Consider the following 21,738-nt stretch of genomic DNA (forward strand, 5'->3'; position numbering starts at 1 on the left):
TGACATCATTAAGACATTTATTAGTACCAATCTTTACAGTGTCATGTAGCAACTAGGAGTGTGTCAGCAAGGGAAAAACACCCAAAAGGCAGAAGTGTCCAGGTAAACCTGTCCATGAGACTACCTCCGATTGTTTTTTAACACACTCACACACACATTCATTCATTCATTCATACATACATACATACATTGTATGCATGCATGTATATTCCGCAAGCATCCAGTCATCAAATCAAAGGTAGTAAAAGAACTAGAGCAATGGCGCTAGCCACACAACCTATCTAGTCCCTCCTTACAAGTGAAGGAATCTTCAAGGTATGGGTTGAGAACCTAGAAAATTTCTAGGATGGTTGAAGTTTGCAAAATAAGAGGAATGTTGGAACTGAAAGGTTATAGCCAAAACAAAGGGCAAAATTTCAGTGGTGGAACAAAAGCACCAACTGTTCTGTTCAACATGTTTTCAAAATGGAAATGCATGCACAATGGATGCTAGGATTCCACTTCCTTTGTTTTCATCACCATTACAGCCATTCACTGTAGCATTAGTTGTCAAGCTAGCATCTAAGCCATTCTCATCCAAGCAAGGAGTTGACACACATGGTTCCATGTGTACATGATCATACATAATATCTGAGTGTATCCAGGTAAGAGACTTAGAAACCTTGTATAGACCATCTTTATCTTAAATACACAAATGTCAAATGTTAGAGCACATAAATAATCAAAAAGGTAGTTACTTTATAAAGAAGATAAGTATCAAATAGAGAACAGGGGTTCAGATGTTTCCAGCTGCTTTGCTATGCTTGGAAGAAGTTTCTCATTCAGTATACTCTCAAAAATCAAGGAAAAAAATTTAGAGAAAGGAACCTAATTCAAACTTCGGCGAGTAGCATACTTGTATAATGGAGTTAACCTGCATTACAAAGGAAGATGGGAGTAAGAGAATGTTTCTTTAGTGTCTGTCATTCCAAAGCTCTATACGAGTTGCAGATAGAAGAGAATGTCATCCGTTAATCATTTTGTTAAAAATAAGAAAGATTACATGAAAGCTAGAAAAATATCCTTGGTTCGATTGGAAATTCCAAGCAAATGGATTCCTTCCCAACTGTCACTTCTTTGAATTTTTTTTTATAAATAGGTACCTACACCATAGCATTCCTTTCAATTCTTTCCCAGTATCTAAAGAAATTTTATGGATTCAACAGAATCACATTCCCCATGCCCAAAGGTGACAAATAGAATCTTTCTCCAAGGATTTGGCTTCCTACAAAATCAAGTCTTTATGCCCTTTGAAGAAAAAAAGGTTTGCATCCATACAAAAATGCCACTAAATAGCATTACAATATCCAATTTCAAGATTTATATTTTTAATAAGCAAGTGATATTGAGAAGAAATGTTTACTTGAGAACGCATATAGCTCATTCCTTGAGTAAAAGAACCCTGATGAGCAATCTAGCAAATTCATTTACCACAGAAACAATCAGAAGACATTATGATAAGCTCATGCAAATAACACTCAAATCTACTATAACCATGTGATGTGAACATCATAATAAATAAATAATAATAATAATAATAAATCATAAGGGTCTATTAAATTCCACCTAGTTGCTAGGGCTAGGCTACACTACGATCACATCCTTTTTGCCAAATCCATCGCTAGCCTTGGCAGGTCCTTTAGTATCACCCTATCAAAAGTTCCACTTAAATTATATATATATATATATATATATATATATATATATATATATATATATATATATATATATATATGTATGTATGTAACCTAAAGCATATACCCAAATCTGTGTATAACCAAAAAAGAAGAAGTAAATTTTGGTTACCTCCAGCTGCAATGGTAAATCCATCCCCAAAAATCAATACAAAAGAAAACAAAAGGGTGTCAGTTTAAACTCCTAAAACCGCAAAATGCATGTAACTTCTACCAATTAAAAAAATGAAGACCAATATTACTGCTCTTCTCCATTAAAAAATAACATCAGACTTCTTCTCATTGCACACAAGACCATTGGCTATATATTACTAGCAATCGATCATCAATAGGACAATAAAGAAAGAGGTGGGGACAACCTGTCTTTAAAAAAAAAAAAAAAAAAAGAGGTGGGGACACCCTGTGTCTTTATTGTGGGTGATTGCGTGTATCCGCAGGGATTAGCCTCACTTCAAAAAAGAGGTGGGGACACCCTGTGTCTTAAAAAAAATTTAAAAAAAAGTAAAAAATATTAAAAATAAAATATATATATATATAGAGAGAGACTAAATGTAAAAGAGTCATTGATCAAAGGGTTATGATATTGCTATATAAGAGTTTCTATGTTTTGTTTGTTGCCCATCCAACCATACAAATAGCATGGCTTCATACAAAAAGGGTCTTGGTTGAAGCATTTCTTCAAATGATTAGAGTGCGGATTTGTTATAATACACAGATAGATAATGAGTCCCACAATAAAATAAAACTCTTGCTGGCTGTTTTACAAACTAGAAAGTCAGTACAAAGCAATTGGCTCTGTGAATTTGAAAACCACCGAATTCTGTAATCAGTAGGAAATGAGAAAAGATAAATGAAGAATCCTTGAAATCTAAGATAAGAGGCTCAAATTTCAATATGAGAAATCGAGCATTATCAAGAAGAGAATGAAAGGATGGAGAGGAGAGGAAGTACACTGGATCTGAGCATATTATCAATGGAATTGGAATCCAAGGTTGCCTAAAGCGAAAGCCCTTCGACAGCTAGGGTTAGAAGAAGCGAGAAGAAATTGCGACCAAAGGGATCGTTTTCAAGATTGTCGCCTTCATCTACTGCCATTATTTGTGGCGATTTCACTATAGCAGCAGAGATTCGCTCTTGTGATGAAAACTTAGGCAGAGAGAGAGAGAGAGGAGTTCCAGTGATCAAACCCTAGCAGAGAGGCGGTCCCGTGATCAAACCCTGGAGAGAGAGAGAGAGAGAGAGAGAGAGAGAGAGAGAGAGAGAGAGCGTCGGGGGCGGTGAGAGGGAGAGAGTCGGGAGAGGGGAGAAAAACAGGGCTAGGGTTTTAGGCACGGTATTTATACCCAATCATTAATCAATGCCCATTTTAATTAGCGCCGATAAATTAGCCACATAAATCATCGTCTAATCCAGTTTTTGTTATAGTGCCTGATAATAATAAACATGTCCACAAACATGTCAACACATAATAACCATGCCATGCAATGATGAATGCATAAACGATGTCAAGGAAACAAGGTCCAAAAGAGCAACCAAACATTGGTTTTTTAGGGCACAACCCCAACAAGCATTGCAACATTATGTCAGGTCCAGACCATTAACAAGTGGGCTCATGTGAAATGCCCTATTGCAGAGTCCAATCTGTTCCACCCATCCAGTGCACGGCACATGTACGTCTAGTGTAGGTTTGGTCATTTCCTTTCTAATTGTTCATTTTACTCGTGTGAGTGCTGCCCACCTGATGAGTGATTCAACCTGATTTATGGTCTATTGGACACAGATTGTGTATTGAGGATCTCACCACGCTATAGTGTGGTGTTGATACTCTATGGGGCCCACCACAGTGTATATGTTTTATCTATGCCGTCCATCTGTTTTTCCAGCTTTTTTTAGGGTATGAGCCCAAAATCCCAAGTGGACCACAACGCTGAAACCAGTGGGGATAATGACGTTCACCCTTGAAACCTTCCAAGGGCCCGCAGTGATATTTATTTGTCATCCAACCTGTTCATAAGATCACACAGACCCAGACGGAGGGAAAACACAAATATCTGCTTGATCCAAAATTTCTGTGGCCCCCAAGAAGTTTCGAATGGTAGGAGTTCAATTCTCACTGTTTCCTGTGATGTGGTCCAGTTGAGCTTTGGATATGCTTCAATTTTGGGCTCATGCCCTAAAATGAGATGGAAAAACAGATGGATTGAGTGGATAAAACATTTACATCATGGTGGGCCCCACAGAGTATCCACACCATGCTATAGAGTGGTAGGCTCCTCACTGCACCATCCACTTCCTGGTCTAGGGTACATTCGTGGTTAGCCCCATCTAATGATTGGCTGGATCATGCTCTCATGTGCCACGTTGGCATGTATGCCATGATTCACATCTTCAATGTCTCTTTGAGCAAATTGCTATTGCATTCCACATGAGAGATTTTAGGTTCTTGATGCATCACAGCATGCATACTGTCCTGGTGCACCAAATGCATAAATGTCTCGCCGTCTTATTTTCTTAACCAACCATTTTAATTGATTGATCAGAGGGTGCTCGATCTTTTGATCTGGAAGACTTTTGAGGCATCTCCCATCCATGGTGGCTCCTCAGATAACCATACACCCGCTGTGGGAGCATCATGGTCCATCATATTAAAATTTACATCATGTCTTATAATTTTTCCTTTGTATATTGTTTTTGACAACTTTACATGCATTTTTCTGTTGCACATTACAGTCTCACAGTACAAGAAGTTCGTTTTTACAAATAGGGAAAATTTGGTAGGGTTCATGCCTAACATAGCCTGGGTTTTATATCATGGTTTTCTCACAAATTTTAAAATTTCTTGACTAATTATTTGCTAGAGATCATAAACAAGGTTTCTAAGACTTCAGAAATATTGTTCTTGCAAAAATATACAAAAAAAAAGGGTCTAGAAATATGATTATCTGATTGAATTTCAACCAATGTAAGTCTTAGTGGGATTTGTTTATAAATAGGCTTCTGAATTGTGTCAAAATACTTGTTAAACTTGTGTTCCATTTGTATTGAAAACATTTTGCTATTTCCTGCTTGTGTTTCTTTCATGATCATAATCTAATTGCCAACCAAATTGGGACTCTTCCTTTTTGAAGGGTTATATAGTTTATCCTATGCCTTAGCTCTACATTCTTTCATCTTTATATACTCTTTTTGGCTGGAAGGTTGGATGACATATATTTCTTTTTGTTTTTCTTTCTTTTAATCGGGGTACAGGAGTTCTCTTCTCAACATAAAAACATCCAAGGACTAAGGATTTGATGGTAGATCTTCCAACTATTATTCTCATTCTAAAACCATATGGTTTAATTGTAGACTGTGATTTGATTTTTTTTAAGTAGCTTTATAGTATTATAACATATTTTAATGGTCAAGCACAATGAAAGATATCTTCTTTTTCATGCAATGGTTCAACTAATATCTTTTTTGAATTCCATATTTTTCGAATTACCAATCGAAGCCTTGCTTCAATAACCCTCCTCTGCAGCCATTGTTTTCTACATTGTTGAGTGGATCTTTTGTGGTGTTATTGTTCATCTGTATTTAACTGGATGTGATGCACGAAAACTAACCACTTGCTCTAAACCTTGAACTAATAGAGCGTAGCGAATCAATCCCTTTATCTCATAGCCCATGCCCCACTTCCCATGGGTTAGGTCCTTGGCCAAACCCCCATGGTAGGCCCCGCATCACATGGGTCTCGCCTCCCACGAGGCACCTGCCTTACATGGTCCGCTCACCCTGAGTGTTCTATTGCATCCCATAGGCTACCCCACTCGAGCCCGGTGTGAAAATGCCCATGCATTAGTCACCCCAGTGAAGAGCCTCAAATAGGAGACCTCCCGCTCTAATACCACTTTGATGCATGACAACTAACAACTTGCTCTAAAAGCTCGAATTGGTGGAGCGTGACGAATCAATACCTTTATCTCATAGCCCAGGCCCACTTCTCATTGGTTAGGCCCCCACATCACATGGGTCTCACCTCCCACGAGCCACCCACCTCACATGGGCTGCCCACCCTAACTGTGCCCTTGCATCCCATAGGCCACCCTACTTGAGCCCGGTGTGAAAATGCTCCTGCGTTAGGATGGATCTCATGATCTGTCCTTGCTTGTATCTTGCCGCCCACTATGAACTTTTGAAGTTTCATCCCAACTGATACATATTGTGATGTAGAGCGGGTCGCGGACAATTACATGGCCAAGATGGATCAGAAAAGGCCCGGTCGACGACAGAAGTGATCCAGACCATCGAACCTTAAATCGGGCGTATCTTGCAATCCGGAATGAGTCATCTGACATAAAATATATGATTTTGGGATAGAACGAGCTACTGAAGCCAACCAACCCTGATATGCCGGGTTGCGCAGCCCGGAATTGCGAAAAAGTCCTGAATCGACGGTCGTTTTCCTGTTTTAATTTCGTTTTTACTATAAATAGTAAGTTTTAGTTTAATTATAACTCATCATCCGTCGGGCTTTAGGAATTGCGCCCAACATGAAAAGAGCTTAGAATAATTAGGAGAACGGTTTGGTGAAGCCAAATAGGACACTTACTATTTTTGGCCGAAAACCTTGCGCACTAGTAGACATCACGGCCGTCTATAAATAGTAAGTTTACTATTTATAGTAAGTCGCGGATTCTAGGAGTTTGAGTTGTAGTTTGATTCTGATTTCTTTCCCATTGCTTGGTTCCCCTATTTAAAGGGTTGTGAACTCGTTTTTATGAATGAATTAATCAATTTCATATTTCTTAGAATTTATTTCTATTTTCTGCTTTCTTTCCTCGTGGATTCGAGAAGTCTCTGTGAGGAGTCTAGAGAAGCTCCGTGGATTCGGAGTAGTTATCCTCATCACGTTCATCCCTACGTCAGTTGGTATCAAAGCGAGGATTCCCCTCAGGCCGATGGCAAATAACGAAGGTATGAATCAAAATCCTGTGGACGGTGACCCAGAGATTCGTTATCTTTCGGAAAGAATGGAAGCTTTCCACCGGGAGAGTCAGTTGACCATGCAAGGGCTGCAGGCAACTCTTGACCGTCTTGCAGATGCGCTACTCCCGCCCCGAGCCCTAGGCGGTACTCCACCACCTTTGGTTGCTCCCCCACCCATGGTTGCTGTACGACGCAACCCCGATTTTCGTAGAGCACTGCCAGTGGCAAACCGTAGGGCTACACCAGATGATTCAAGTTCTAGTGACAAGGACCTTAATGAGGGTTTTGCTCGACGACCAATCCATGGAGGTGATCATCTAGATCGTGCTGAAAGAGACTATCGAGGTAAGGCTGAACTTCCTAGTTTTAACGGTTTATTACGTATAGAAGATTTTCTCAATTGGCTAGCGGAAGTAGAGAGATATTTTGATTACATAGACGTGCCAGATCATAAAAGGGTAAAATTGGTAGCGTTTAAATTAAAATCTGGTGCTTCTGCATGATGGAAACAATTACAACTCTCACAAGCCCGCCAGAACAAGGCGCTCATCTCATCATAGCCACGGATGACACGTCTTCTTCGATCTCGATTTCTCCCCAGTGATTATGAGCAGATATTATTCCAGCAATATCAAAATTGCAGACAAGGAAATCGAACAGTCACAGATTACACTGAAGAATTTCAACGGCTGGCTACACGAAACGATCTGTCAGAATCTGAGTCACAGAAGGTGGCACGATTTATAGGTGGGTTGCGACCGACAATTCAGGACCGAGTTCAGATGTACCCAGTTTGGACTATGGATGAAGCAGTTCAATTGGCGGGTAGGGCAGAAACACAACTTGCAAGAACTCCTGCTCGTCTATATCCTTCAACTTGACCCCCCATGACGGGTCCCACGCAGGATCCAGTGCTGCCACGAGGAAAAGACCCAGTACCTCAACTTCCTACAACCGTAAACTGTGATACGGGGAGCGGCTCATCCAGACCTCAACGTGCAGCACCCACAACAGCGGGTCCGAGTAGGATTCCAAATCCTTATGCTCGGCCAAGGTCGAACAATTGTTACCACTGTGGCCAACCAGGCCACTTATCAAACACTTGTCCTCAACGTCTCGCAGTACACTTGACTATAAACGAAGAGGGTACTGAAGATGAGGCCGTAGAAGAAGACCATCGCTTTGATGAACATGAATAAATCACTGAAGAAATAGCGGGTGGCGATGAAATGACGGACGAGGATCGTGGAGAATTTCTAATTGTGAGGCGATTACTGTATGCCCCACGAAAGGAATTACATTCACAACGACACAATATATTTCGTACTCGGTGCACCGTCAATGGAAAGGTCTGTGATGTGATCATAGACAGTGGTAGTAGCGAGAATATCGTCTCAAGAGTGATGGTGGACAAGTTACGGCTACCAAGGATGAAACATCCTTACCCGTACTCAATCGGCTGGATAAAAAAGGTGAATGAAACCAAGGTAACTGAACAATGCACTATCTCATTTTCAATTGGTAAAAATTATAAGGATCAAATATTTAGTGACGTAGTCGATATGGAAGCTTGTCATATGTTACTCGGTCGACCCTGACAGTCGGACCGTGATGCGACCCATAGAGGACGAGATAATGTTTACGTATTCGTCAAGGATAGTTGAAAAATAATCCTTGCCCCTATGGCACCAGAGAACCACCCTGAAGCCTCTAAAGTGGAGGGGAGTTCCCTCTTGACCATTCAGGATTTTATGAAGGAATCCAAGGAAACCGGCGAGGTATACGCTGTAGTGGTGAACGGCGAGGAAGAGGAACCCTCAAACATCTCTCAAAGTTTAAGACAGTTGCTAAACGAATTCAAAGAAGTCTGGCTTAAGGATTTACCTGATGAATTGCCCCCCATGAGGAACATCCAACATCACATAGACCTCGTCCCTGGGGCTAGCCTGCCCAACCGCCCTCATTATCGGATGAGTTCGAAGGAGTGTGAGATACTTCAGGGGCAAGTGGAGGAATTGATCCGTAAGGGTCTCTTGAGAGAGAGCATGAGCCCTTGTGCCGTACCAACATTATTAACGCCAAAAAAAGATGGAAGCTAGCGCACGTGTGTCGACAGTCGGGCAATCAACAAAATTATCATCAAATATCAGTTCCCAAACTACGGTTGGATGACATGCTCGATATGTAAGAAGAAGCCAAGGTGTTCTCTAAACTAGATCTAAGAGTGGGTACCATCAGATTCGTATTCGACCCGGTGATGAGTGAAAAACGGCATTCAAGACCAAGGAAGGGTTGTATGAGTGGCTAGTCATGCCCTTCGGCCTATCGAACGCACCAAGTACTTTTATGCGTTTGATGAATCAAGTTCTAAAACCGTTCACTAGCCGATTTGTGGTAGTATATTTTGATGACATATTGATATATAGTCAAGATGAGGCGGAGCATAGGAAACATCTCAGGTAGGTGCTGCAGGTCCTACAAATTAACAAGTTGTACCTCAACTTGAAGAAGTGTAGTTTTTTAACCGACAGCCTGTTGTTTCTAGGATTTGTTGTAACGTCCACAAGCATTCGTGTGGACGATGAAAAGGTGCGAGCTATTAGGGAATGGCCGATCCCGACAAATATTCATGAGGTGAGGAGTTTTCACGGGTTGGAGACTTTTTATCGTCGATTTGTGCGAGATTTTAGCACTATAGTTGCGCCTATAACAGATTGCATGAAAAAAGGACCGTTCCAGTGGACCAATAAAGCTGACAAGAGCTTTCATGAGATCAAGCATCATTTGTCTACAACACCGGTTTTGGTGCTTCCTAATTTTGACAAATTGTTTGAGGTTGAGTGTGAGGCTTCGTATGTCGAAATTGGAGGAGTATTATCACAGGAAGGCAGGCCGGTAGCCTTTTACAGCGAGAAGCTCAGTGAAGCCCGAAAGAAGTGGTCGACTTATGAGCTTGAGTTATACGCAGTTATTCAGGCGCTGCGACATTGGCGGCATTATCTGATTCAAAGAGAGTTTGTTTTGTACACTGACCATCAAGCATTAAAGTTTATTAATAGTCAGACTAACGTGAATCGTGTGCATGCTAGATGGGTTGCATTTTTACAGGAATTCACGTTCGTTCTGAAGCACAAGTCAGGGCAACAGAACAAGGTGGTTGATGCACTTAGCCGTCGTGCATCACTACTTGTTACGATGAGCAACGAGGTGGTCGGCTTCGACTGTCTCAAGGAGCTGTATGCCGAGGATGAGGACTTTAAAGATTCTTGGATGAAGTGACCTTCATATACAGGAAGCTTTTCTCTTCAAAGGGAATCGATTGTGCATCTCCCAAAGTTCTCTAAGGGAGCAGATTATTCAGGAGCTACATGTAGGTGGCCTCGGTGGACACTTGGGGCTAGACAAGACGCGAGCTCTTGTGGAAGAGCGGTATTACTGGCCGCAATTAGTACGCGATGTGGGAAAAGCCGTACAACGTTGCCATATTTGTCAGACCTCCAAGGGGCAATCTCAGAATAGGGCCTCTACACCCCGTTACCTGTGCCTAACGGTCCTTAGGAGGATTTATCAATGGACTTCATGCTTGGTCTCCCACGAACACAACGCAGCATGGATTCGGTGTTCGTGATGGTAAATCGTTTCTCCAAGATGGTGCACTTTATCCCATGCAAGAAGACCCTCGATGCAACACACGTGGTGAATTTATTTTTCAGGGAGGTCGTACGGCTACACGGGGTCCCCAAGACCATTACATCCGATCGTGACACGAAGTTCATTAGCCACTTTTGGCGAACTTTATGAAATCGATTCGATACACGACTTCAATTCAGCAGTGCTTACAACCCACAAACTGATGGGCAGACCGAAGTTGTGAATCGCACATTGGGAAACCTCCTTCGCTGTATTTCAAGAGAAAAACCGAAACAGTGTGATTTGACCTTGTCTAAAGCAAAGTTTGCATTCAACAACATGGTGAACCGCTCGACAGGGAGATCACCGTTCCAGATTATTTACGGACGAGTGCCTCGTCACACACTTGACTTGGTCCCTCTGCCCAAGCACCTAGGCACGAGCATTGCAGTAGAACATATGGTAGACAAGATCATAGGCATCCATGCAGAAGTGCAGACCAAGCTACATGCCTCGAATGAGAAGTACAAGGAACAAGCGGACAAGCATCGGCGACAAAAAGTGTTCGAGGTGGGCGACCGCGTTATGGTCCATCTGCGCAAAGAGAGATTTCCGACCAGGACGTACAACAAGTTAAAAAATAAGAAGATTGGACCGGTACCAATCATCTGAAAGATCAATGACAATGCTTATATTGTTGATCTTCCAGATGACATGACAATCTCACAGACTTTCAGTATCGCGGACCTGACCGAGTATCATGAACCAGAGCATGACGAGAACTCGAGGACGAGTTCTTTTGAAGTAGAGGAGACTGATGTAGAGTGGGTCGCGGACAATTACATGGCCAAGATGGATCAGAAAAGGCCCGGTCGACGACAGAAGTGATTCAAACCATCGAACCTTAAATCGGGCATATCTTGCAATCCGGAATGAGTTATCTGACATAAAATATATGATTTTGGGGTAGAACGAGCTACTGAAGCCAACCAACCCTGCTATGCCGGGTTGCGCAGCCCAGAATTGCGAAAAACTCCTGAATCGACGGTCGTTTTCCTGTTTTAATTTCATTCTTACTATAAATAGTAAGTTTTAGTTTAATTATAACTCATCATCCGTCGGCTTTAGAAGTTACGCCCAACGTGAAAAGAGCTTAGAATAATTAGGAGAACGGTTTGGTGAAGCCAAATAGGACACTTACTATTTTTGGCCGAAAACCTTGCGCACTAGTAGACATCACGGCCGTCTATAAATAGTAAGTTTACTATTTATAGTAAGTCGCGGATTCTAGGAGTTTGAGTTGTAGTTTGATTCTGATTTCTTTCCCATTGCTTGGTTCCCTTATTTAAAGGGTTGTGAACTCGTTTTTATGAATGAATTAATCAATTTCAAATTTCTTAGAATTTATTTCTATTTTCTGCTTTCTTTCCTCGTGGATTCGAGAAGTCTCTGTGAGGAGTCCAAAGAAGCTCCGTGGATTCGGAGTAGTTATCCTCATCACGTTCATCCCTGCGTCATATTGGTTTCAGTGCCCAATGACACGAGTCAGTCACACCAAGATCCTCCCAATTCACCTATTTAAGCCCTTATTTGAGGAAAATGAGTTTTAGAAATGTTTATTAACGTATTTTAATCCATTTTGTGGGCTTTCGGGACTGTTTTCCAGGCATATTGTTAGATACATATCGGGTATTGATCATGAATAATTTGATACCCAGTACCCCCTCTGAGTGAATGGCAAAAGAGATGACAAACTAGAGACCTCAAAATTTTCTTCCTCATAGCATGTTCTATTTGAGAGTCCACACTTATCTTTAGAACATTAGATGTTATGCGATTTCTTTCTTATTTCCTGTATGTCTGCTGGGAAGATTTGCATGATTGTTTTTTTCCCCTCTTCTACATTTATCACATTTGCTTTTGCAGCCTGAAGATTTTTGGTTTAGTGCACCAAGGAAAGGTATCATGGTCTTTGCTTTACCTGGGGAGCCTGGTCTGACAGAGTTGGCTGGTGACTTCAAAGTCCATTTTCATGACCGTCAAGGCGATTTCTACTGGTCCGTAACTTTTCTCTTTGATAGCTGTATGTTTGGTTAAATGATAATATGAGAAGATACCTGCATTCGTCTGAACTAGCTGTGACCGAAACAGTTCTTCTAAAGGTAAAAGGCACAAAGTTCACTCATAATACCATGCATATTTTGTGCCTTTAACCTTAGAAGTACTGTCTCAGTTTTTCCCCTTTCCGTACTTATGACTGACACACGTCTTGTTCCTCATCTCCCTTTCAGTTGGTTGAACACAACAATGGTGGAAAACAGGAAGATTTTGAACACATCAGATCTTGATGGTTTTGACAAGGTATGTAAACGCATCATATCCAATGGAGGGAAGAAGTGAACATGGTAGTTTGGTTTTGTGATAGTGACACATGGGGGATAATGGTATCAAGTAGTCTCACCCTCCCTCCCTCCCTTGCGGCACAATGAGCTATGAGCCAAAGTGACACATTCATCAGGTTACTCTGACAATGAGCATTCCCGCCCCAGAAATAATGCCATCTGCTTGCCAGAGGGAAAAAAAATGACAGTTGTAAAAGAAGACCAATGACCTATATTCAACAGACAATTTGATCCACTTGATGAATGGACCAGCCTGATTTTATCGTTACCAGGACCACATAATCGCCTTTGCATTTGTCATCAGATTCTGTTTCTTCTTTCCTTGCTGACTTCTGCAGTTCCTCGTCTCCAGCAACTATTTCTGAACCATTCACTTTTCATTGTGTGCTTGCTTTGCAGAGGAAACTGCCTTCCCCTGGGTTCCAGGTCGAGGTGGTGTTGATAGATTATGATGGTACGGTCCCGATGAAGGTCAAAACCGAAACCGTCAGCAAGGAATCAGATAGAATCTCAGGCACTGCTGCCATGGCTGATGGTCCTACTACTCGGCCTTCGGACCCAAGTAAAGGCTCTGCTAGCAATGACAAGGACGATGTTTTCTCGGACAGTGAAGCAGAGGGCGGGTCTGTCAAGAGCCGACAAGCTCGAGAGGCAACTGCTGCGAGAGGGACCGCTGATGCTGGTGGGGGATCTAAAACAGAGAAACCAAAGGAGGAAATGGCGAGCGTAACTCATGGCGTTGAACAAGTTTCTCTAAGAAGTGAAGGAGCGAAAGAGAACCCCAACACCAGTGAAATGAAAATTGAAGGCGCTAGTGGGGCTGCCTCGTTTGAGGTCCCGAAATCGGATTTGTCGGGAGTGAGTGAATTCAAGGCAATCGCTGCAGATGCTTCTGTTTTTACTTTCGGCGATGAAGAAGACTTCGAAAGCGAATGAGCGGGGGATGGCATTGGCATTTTATGGTTGTCACAATATGTATAGAAGATTTGTAAGAAATTCAGATTTCAGATTGAAGGATCTTCAAAAGAAGTGATGTGGCAGATGTTTCTTCTTCTTGATTGAGAAGAGATTGAAAATTCTATTACATTCTATTTATGACAGTTTTGCAAGTGGGCCAGGGCCACAGCTTCAACATCGTAATTTGATGAGCTTTCCAGCTTCTTGTGCAGTGATCTGCTTGCTGTTCGTTGCAGCCCCATATGGTACGGAGTTCTCTGGTTGAATAATCATAGCTTTATTCACATTTGAAGGCCTGGATTTAGTGTTTAGGATTGTTTTCTACCACAGGTAATCCGGAGAAAGACCCACCAGATTGATGGTCCGATTCAGGGTGTCGAACTGCAATGGTTCCCACCTACCACCCAGTCTGAGTCAACTCGGACAAGTCTCATGGGACTCGTACGAGTCTTAGAAGCTTGCTATATTGGGGTCATACTATCAGGGGAAGATAAGCAATGGCCCCTCCTGTTTTAATTCCTGCATCACACATCAGTGGGTCCTCGTCAGCGATTTGGATCCAGCAGGTTGATTTCCTTTTCACCAAAATGTTGATATGATCCTTCAGGTTGGGGATATGAACAGTACCTCGATGTTTGAGCTGGACGATCCTGGCTGTTGATCTTGATCTGTTGGGTCTTGCTGCGGATGTAGGATTCCTGAGGAAAAAAGAAGAAAGAAAAAACCACAGATTGAACACTCCTAACCCTTCAGAAATTGACCTCCAAATATACAAAGATATACTTTTAAAATAAATAAAGAAAGAAAAACAAAGATATGGATAGGAGATTCCAGTCTTTGAGGTTTTTTTGGTCATTGTTTACCAAAATGAATTTCAAATTGGCGATCTGAATCACCAAGCTGTAGGATCCACTTGTCCAAACTCAAGGCCTCTCGTGTAAATGATCATATTATAATTTTCTCCCGTGGGTCTGATTTGAGGTCTTGAGCCCTCTCATACGTGCGTGCAACGTGTATGTGCGTACGAGATCCAAGCATATAATCAGGTGGACCACACATACACTTGAAATGTGTTAGAATATTTAGTTGAATTAAATAGACTATTAAAAATCGAGAACCAAAAAAGGAAAATAAATTTTGAGAAAGAAGAACTTATTGAATGAGTCGAGGCGTGACTGAGTCACTCGGCTTGAAATCGAATTTGCTCCCCTTGGACAGCGTCCCAAGTACAACAGGTTCCCAGAGCAATCGACCTCCAGGATACAACGACTATGACCCGGTCCCAGCGGTGCACTCACTGTACACGGGTTCGAACCACTTGCAGTTTAATCCGAAAGTGCTGAGTTGACTCAGCGATGAACTCAGTAGAAAATTGCTTAAAACCGAATATCAGAGAGCGTTTTATAAGAGAAGAATTTTTCGTATATTAAAACTGGAATCGGTAGTCTTTATATAGACTCCGAAGTGGTGCATAAGCACCCTTTACAAAAGGTTAGGTCCGTTGGGTTTAAACCCAACAGGTGCGACCAACCGAAAGGGACACATCTCTCTGGTTTAAAACGAAAAGGCGCAAGTGCGAGTACACTCCCGCACATACAGTCCTGCGAGTACCCATACACACACCCACGCGAGTATACACACACCGCACCCGCACCCGCGCCCACGCCCAGCCCAGCCCGTCGCGTCGCGCACGCGCACGCGCACACGGACTCGGACTCGGACTCGGACTCGGCTCGGCGCGCGCGCGCGCGTGTGTGGTTAATGGCATAGATTAGAGCTATTGGCATAGCCCCCCCACAGGACCAAATTCACATGCCCCCTGAAAGGGGCTCAAGCCCTAGGCAAAAAGACTATCTTATATACAAGATAGTTTACCTTTTCAAATCCGATGTGGGACAAAACCCACAACACAAAAATACTACAACTTTTCAAAATTGGAGGGAAATTACCGAAAATTTGAAAATTCAAATTTTAATGCTATTTTAAAACAAAATACAACAATCCCCCACATGTTTTAAAATAAACTCTTTTGGATTAAAGCGTAATAGTTGTGCAATGGTGCCGGTGTCACCATAGACTTGAACCGACATTAGAGTAAGCAAGACAGGTCTACAGGAATCAGGTGACACCATAGTCTTGAACCTGAATCCTTTTAATGTAGATTGCAAGTACATGCCACTCACACAACTCTTTCTCTGCAAGTGATTCTGCGGTTCGGTGCGTTTCGGCCATACACCATTACCTGGATTTCATGAGTGCTCTAGAGAATTCGCCTAGATTCTCATAGGAAGCGGCCTCCACCTCCACACCCATATAGGTGAATTTCATCAAGTGTATGCAGCAACTGTATACACCACCAAATATATGGCTATGGATTCATTAAGAGTTCTAACAACTCATCCTTCTGCCTTGCTACTTGCACTGTACACCATAAAAAGGGCTCATACAACTCAGTGCAATCGTCTACCTCATGTCTTCTTATTTACCCATTGAACCTATCTCATGGGATCTCCACTTGTATAGGTTGGGTTGCCGACACTGGCAGCTCATATATTAGGCTCAGCCTCATTCTCTTCGATGTATCATTGACTAACATTTTAGATAGTCCTCTAGTCAGAGGATCTGCTAGATTCTTTTCTGACCTCACAAAGTCAATAGATATGACTCCATCACGCAACATATGTTTCACTATATTGTGTCTGAGTTTAATATGTCTGCTCTTTCCATTATATATTTTACTCTTTGCTTTCGCTATAGCTGCTTGACAGTCACAATGAATAGATACGTCCGATACAGGCTTTGGCCACAATGGTATATCAACTAAGAGATTTCTAAGCCACTCGGCTTCTGTTCTAGCCTTTTTTAAGGCAATAAACTCGGATTCCATAGTAGACCGAGCGATACATGCCTGCTTGGTAGACTTCCAAGAGACTGCTCCTCCACTTAAAGTGAAGACATATCCACTCGTAGATTTTGTCTCATCTGAATCACTAATCCAATTAGCATCACTATATCCTTCTAATACGGAAAACCATTATAATGTAAACCATAGTCTATAGCCTTTTAGGTATCTCAAAATCCTAGACAAAGCATTCCAATGCTCTTTTCCAGGTTATGTGTATATCTACTTAGCCTTCCTACGGCAAAAGCTATGCTGGTCTAGTACGGTTTGTTAGATACATAAGGCTACCAATTATTCGGAATACTCCAATTGAGACACACTATTTTCGTATTCTTCATGAGAGTCACACTATAATCATAAGGAGTATTGACAGTGAAAAAATCAAAATGGTTAAACTTTCTCAATATCTTCTCAATGTAATGAGATTGAGATAATATAATAACATCATTTTTCCTAGTTACTTCAATACCCAAGATTACACTAGCCTCTCCTAAGTCTTTCATGTCAAACTTAGATGACAAGAATTTCTTAGTTGTATTAACTAATTTAATATTAGTTCCAAAAATAAGCATGTCATCAACATAAAGGCATATAATAACATAATCATTTCCAAAAATTTTACTATATACACATCTATCTACATCATTTATATGATAACCATTTGATTTTAAAACACCATCAAATTTTTCATGCCATTGTTTAGGAGCCTGTTTTAAACCATATAATGATTTAATTAGTCTACATACTTTATTTTCTTTTCCTGATATCTTATAACCCTCAGGTTGTTCCATATATATTTCTTCTTCTAAGTCTCCATTTAGGAAAGCTGTCTTTACGTCCATCTGGTGTACCACCAGTTTATATATGGAGGCTATCGCTATTAAGACCCTGATAGTTGTAATTCTAGTTACAGGAGAGTAAGTATCAAAGTAATCTATTCCTTCTTTTTATTTAAAGCCTTTCGCTACCAACCTAGCCTTAAACTTATCAATAGTCCCATCTGGTTTTAGTTTCTTTCTAAACACCCATTTACAACCTATTGGTTTATTTCCAGGTGGTAGGTCTACAATTTCCCAAGTGTTATTAGATATAATAGATTCTAACTCATCATTTATTGCTTCCTTCCAAAAGGTTGCATCTGGAGAGTTAATTGCTTCTATATAGGTTGTAGGATCATCTTCTACTAAGAAAGTGAAAAAACCATCTCCTAGGTTAGTTTCTCTTCTAACCCTAGTACTTTTTCTTGGTTGTATTTCTTCTACTACTTTCTCGTATGCATTTTTACTAGTAGATGCAATATCTGATTCATTGACTTCTTCTATTCTTATAGATTTAGATTTCATAGGGAATACGTTCTCAAAGAACTCTGCATCCCTAGCTTCTATAATTGTATTAGGATCTAGAATATTATCCTTAGTTTTTAAAACTAAAAACCTATAGGCCGCACTATTTTGTGCGTAACCTATAAATACACAGTCGGTCGTTTTAGGACCTAACTTTCTTTTCTTAATTTCAGGTAATCCTACTTTAGCAAGACACCCCCACACTTTAATATATTTGTAACTAGGAACATGATTCTTCCATAGTTCATATGGTGTTTGTTCAGAAGATTTAGAAGGAATCCTATTTAGAATATAACAAGCAGATAGAATTGCTTCTCCCCACATATTTGAGGGTAAGCCTGAACTATTTAACATAGCATTCATCATCTCTTTTAGAGTTCTATTCTTACGTTCTGCTATTCCATTCTGTTCTGGTGTATAAGGAGCTGTAGTTTCGTGAACTATTCCATTCTTTTCACATAATTCTCTAAATTGAGAAGATTCATATTCACCTCCTCTATCTGTTCTAAGTCTTTTAATTTTTATATTTAACTGATTTTCAACTTCAATTTTGTATTTAGAAAAAGCATTTAAAGCTTCATCTTTGTTCCTTAACAGATAGACTCTAGTAAACCTAGAGTAATCATCTACAAAAGTTATGTAATATCTTTTTCATTTTCTTCAAAGATGTTATATTCACATGACCTAATCTACTATGCCATAGATAACAAGCTTCAACGGTATAAACAGAACTGAATGTCTTCTTATTATTATCATTGGATACATTTATAATGAATAAGCCATCGCTACAGTACCCCTTACCAACAAAAGTTCCATTCTTAGTCATTACAAGCTTATCTGAATCAAATACTAACTTAACACCAGCCTTATTGAGGAGTGAACCAGAGACCAAGTTTCTTCTAATGTCAGGTACATGTAGGACATCATTCAACATCAGAGTCTTTCCAGAAGTGAGTTTCAGAAGTACTTTCCCTTTCCCTACAACTGGAGACGTTCTAGCATTACCCATGAACACCTGTTCATCATCTCCTGATACTTGATATGAGGTAAACATGTTACGATCCTTGCACACGTGCCTAGTTGCACCAGTGTCTAGTACTCACTCCAAGTTGTTTACAAGGAAGACTTCTGACACCACAGCTACTATTAAGTCAGACTCATTGCCTGTTTCTGTAAGATTAGCTTGCGGCTTATCTTTGTTTTTCTTAAGCCTGCAGGTTTTGACATGATGCCCAGGCTTTCCACAGTTGTAGCAGTTTCCCTTTTTCTTGAATTGATTATTTGCATTCTTCTTTTTGAGCCTGCATTCATTTGCATAATGTCCAGGTTTGCCACAGTTATGACAGTTGCCCTTTTTCTTATTATTTGCCCGACTTGATTCCACAAGATTCGCTTTTGAATCTATCTCATTTTTATTTTCTTTTTGGTCTCTGATTCTATTGGCCTCCTCTATTCGTATGTGTACGATAGTGGTTTCCAAAGAAATACCGTTCTTTTTATGTTTCATTCTATTCTTATATTCTTTCCAGGAGGCGGTAACTTTTCTATTAGTGCTCTGGCAGAAACACTTCATCCAACTTAATTCCTTCATTGATAGTTCATGAACTAGACTTTGAAAATCATGAATCTGATTTGTGACAGGTATATCGTCTGTCATTTCATAATGAAGGAAATTGGCAATTGCATGTTTCTTAGCGCCTGCATCTTCTAATATGTATTTCTTTTCCAAAGCAGTCCATATGTCTTTGGCAGACACGTAAGAAGCATACACGTCATATAGTTCGTTGGATAAAGAGTTTAGAATATAATTTTTACAATTATTTTCATCTGTTACTTCAGTTTGATTTGCTGGATCTATAGTAAATGATTCAGATAAAATGTATGAAACTTTCAGGGTGGTCAGAGCGAACATCAGTTTCTGTTTCCACCGTTTAAATGATTGTCCAGCGAACGGTTCGATTTTGGCTAACTCAGTAGAAGCATTTACTGTTACTGTAGCCATAGTCTATGTAATTCAACAATTTCGATTTCAAGATTGTTGGAATATTTAGTTGAATTAAATAGACTATTAAAAATCGAGAACCAAAAAAGGAAAATAAATTTTGAGAAAAAAGAACTTATTGAATGAGTCGAGGCGTGACTGAGTCACTCGGCTTGAAATCGAATTTGCTCCCCTTGGACAGCGTCCCAAGTGCAACAGGTTCCCAGAGCAATTGACCTCCAGGATACAACGACTATGACCCGGTCCCAGCGATGCACTCACTGTACACGGGTTCGAACCACTTGCAGTTTAATCCGAAAGTGCTGAGTTGACTCAGCGATGAACTCAGTAGAAAATTGCTTAAAACCGAATATCAGAGAGCGTTTTATAAGAGAAGAATTTTTCGTATATTAAAACTGGAATCGGTAGTCTTTATATAGACTCCGAAGTGGTGCATAAGCACCCTTTACAAAAGGTAAGTGCGAGTACACTCCCGCACATACAGTCCTGCGAGTACCCATACACACACCCACGCGAGTATACACACACCGCACCCGCACCCGCACCCGCACCCGCGCCCACGCCCAGCCCAGCCCGTCGCGCACACGGACTCGGACTCGGACTCGGCTCGGCTCGGCTCGGCGCGCGCGCGCGCGTGTGTGGTTAATGGCATAGATTAGAGCTATTGGCATAGCCCCCCCCACAGGACCAAATTCACATGCCCCCTGAAAGGGGCTCAAGCCCTAGGCAAAAAGACTATCTTATAAACAAGATAGTTTACCTTTTCAAATCTGATGTGGGACAAAACCCACAACACAAAAATACTACAACTTTTCAAAATTGAAGGGAAATTACCGAAAATTTGAAAATTCAAATTTTAATGCTATTTTAAAACAAAATACAACAAAATGTACAGTTGGGAAAACTTGGAGTAACGACCCTTATTCAGCATTCATTCATGACCCCAGCTGATCATCCCAATCGGCATGATTTCACATTTGACTCACCTGATAAAATCGTATTCTTTTCAACGTACACGAGTTCCACCTGATGTTCAACCGACCAGATTTAGTCGTACATGTGAGCCCCTTGATCAACGGAGGACTGAATGTAAGAATCTTAAACGTCCATCTCTTAATTTAGTACATGTAGCTCATCTGATGAGTGGACCTTGATTATTTCGTAAGGACGTATTCACGGTGCCCACCTTCTGATGAATGACCAGGATTCCAGATACGTTCACGAATCGCCTCTTCTGGCAAGTGCAGTGTACTTCGTCAGAAAGAGGGATCAAGGAAGACACCATTACTCGACTTGCATGGGAAGAAGGGTCGTACGCATGCAGACATCAATCATACACATGAATACATGCAATGAATCTAGAAAATCTAAAAACTCCATTTTTGGTTGGGGTGTGCCCGAAAAACATATAAGATAATCTAAACTGTTCGAGATTTGCTTGTTAAATTTAGATCATTGACTCAGTTTTCTTTAAAACCGTCCTTTCATGTGCTGAGCGCATGCTGACAGCCTGATGCATTAAATTTTATTATTACTGTTATTGTTATTATTTTTCATGGACTAAGCCGCACGATTATACAATTAAGTTGGGGAGCCATGTTACCCTGTGGCATGTTCAATTAACACACGCATGCAGGAAGATAAGCCAATTTTATTTTTATTTTTTTTACACACACTCACGCCGTAGTAGGCTTCCGGGTGTTGAAACTCCCGAGAGTCTACCACCCGAGCAAGAGCAAGGATCAGAAGATAAGCCAATTTACATAGTTGATCCAACGGCGAAGATGATATGCGGATGCGA

General features: G+C 40.9%; 1 protein-coding gene across 2 annotated transcripts; it reads left to right on the plus strand.

Moving 5' to 3' along the window:
* The first annotated feature begins 4,884 nt into the window (after positions 1–4,884).
* Positions 4,885–13,705, plus strand: LOC131229531 (phosphatidylinositol 3,4,5-trisphosphate 3-phosphatase and protein-tyrosine-phosphatase PTEN2A-like). Of its 2 annotated transcripts, XM_058225520.1 has the most exons (4): positions 4,885–5,029; positions 12,258–12,388; positions 12,623–12,692; positions 13,133–13,705. In XM_058225520.1, exons 1-4 carry the CDS (start codon positions 5,027–5,029, stop codon positions 13,667–13,669), a joined length of 741 nt encoding a protein of 246 aa, XP_058081503.1. In that variant the 5' UTR covers positions 4,885–5,026; the 3' UTR covers positions 13,670–13,705. The 2 variants fall into 2 exon arrangements, with proteins under 2 accessions (XP_058081503.1, XP_058081504.1); XM_058225521.1 differs by lacking the exon at positions 4,885–5,029 and having other exon boundaries at positions 11,893–12,388.
* Positions 13,706–21,738: the final 8,033 nt, after the last annotated feature.

The sequence above is a fragment of the Magnolia sinica genome, chromosome 16, assembly GCF_029962835.1.
Source record: "Magnolia sinica isolate HGM2019 chromosome 16, MsV1, whole genome shotgun sequence".
NCBI classification, from domain to species: Eukaryota; Viridiplantae; Streptophyta; class Magnoliopsida; order Magnoliales; family Magnoliaceae; genus Magnolia; species Magnolia sinica.

Bases quoted from the DNA above. Each gene is read 5' to 3' on its own strand.
- LOC131229531 (XM_058225520.1), top strand. The intron at 12,389-12,622 runs GTCCGTAACTTT...TCTCCCTTTCAG, and splicing joins CGTCAAGGCGATTTCTACTG to TTGGTTGAACACAACAATGG. The intron at 12,693-13,132 runs GTATGTAAACGC...CTTGCTTTGCAG, and splicing joins ATCTTGATGGTTTTGACAAG to AGGAAACTGCCTTCCCCTGG.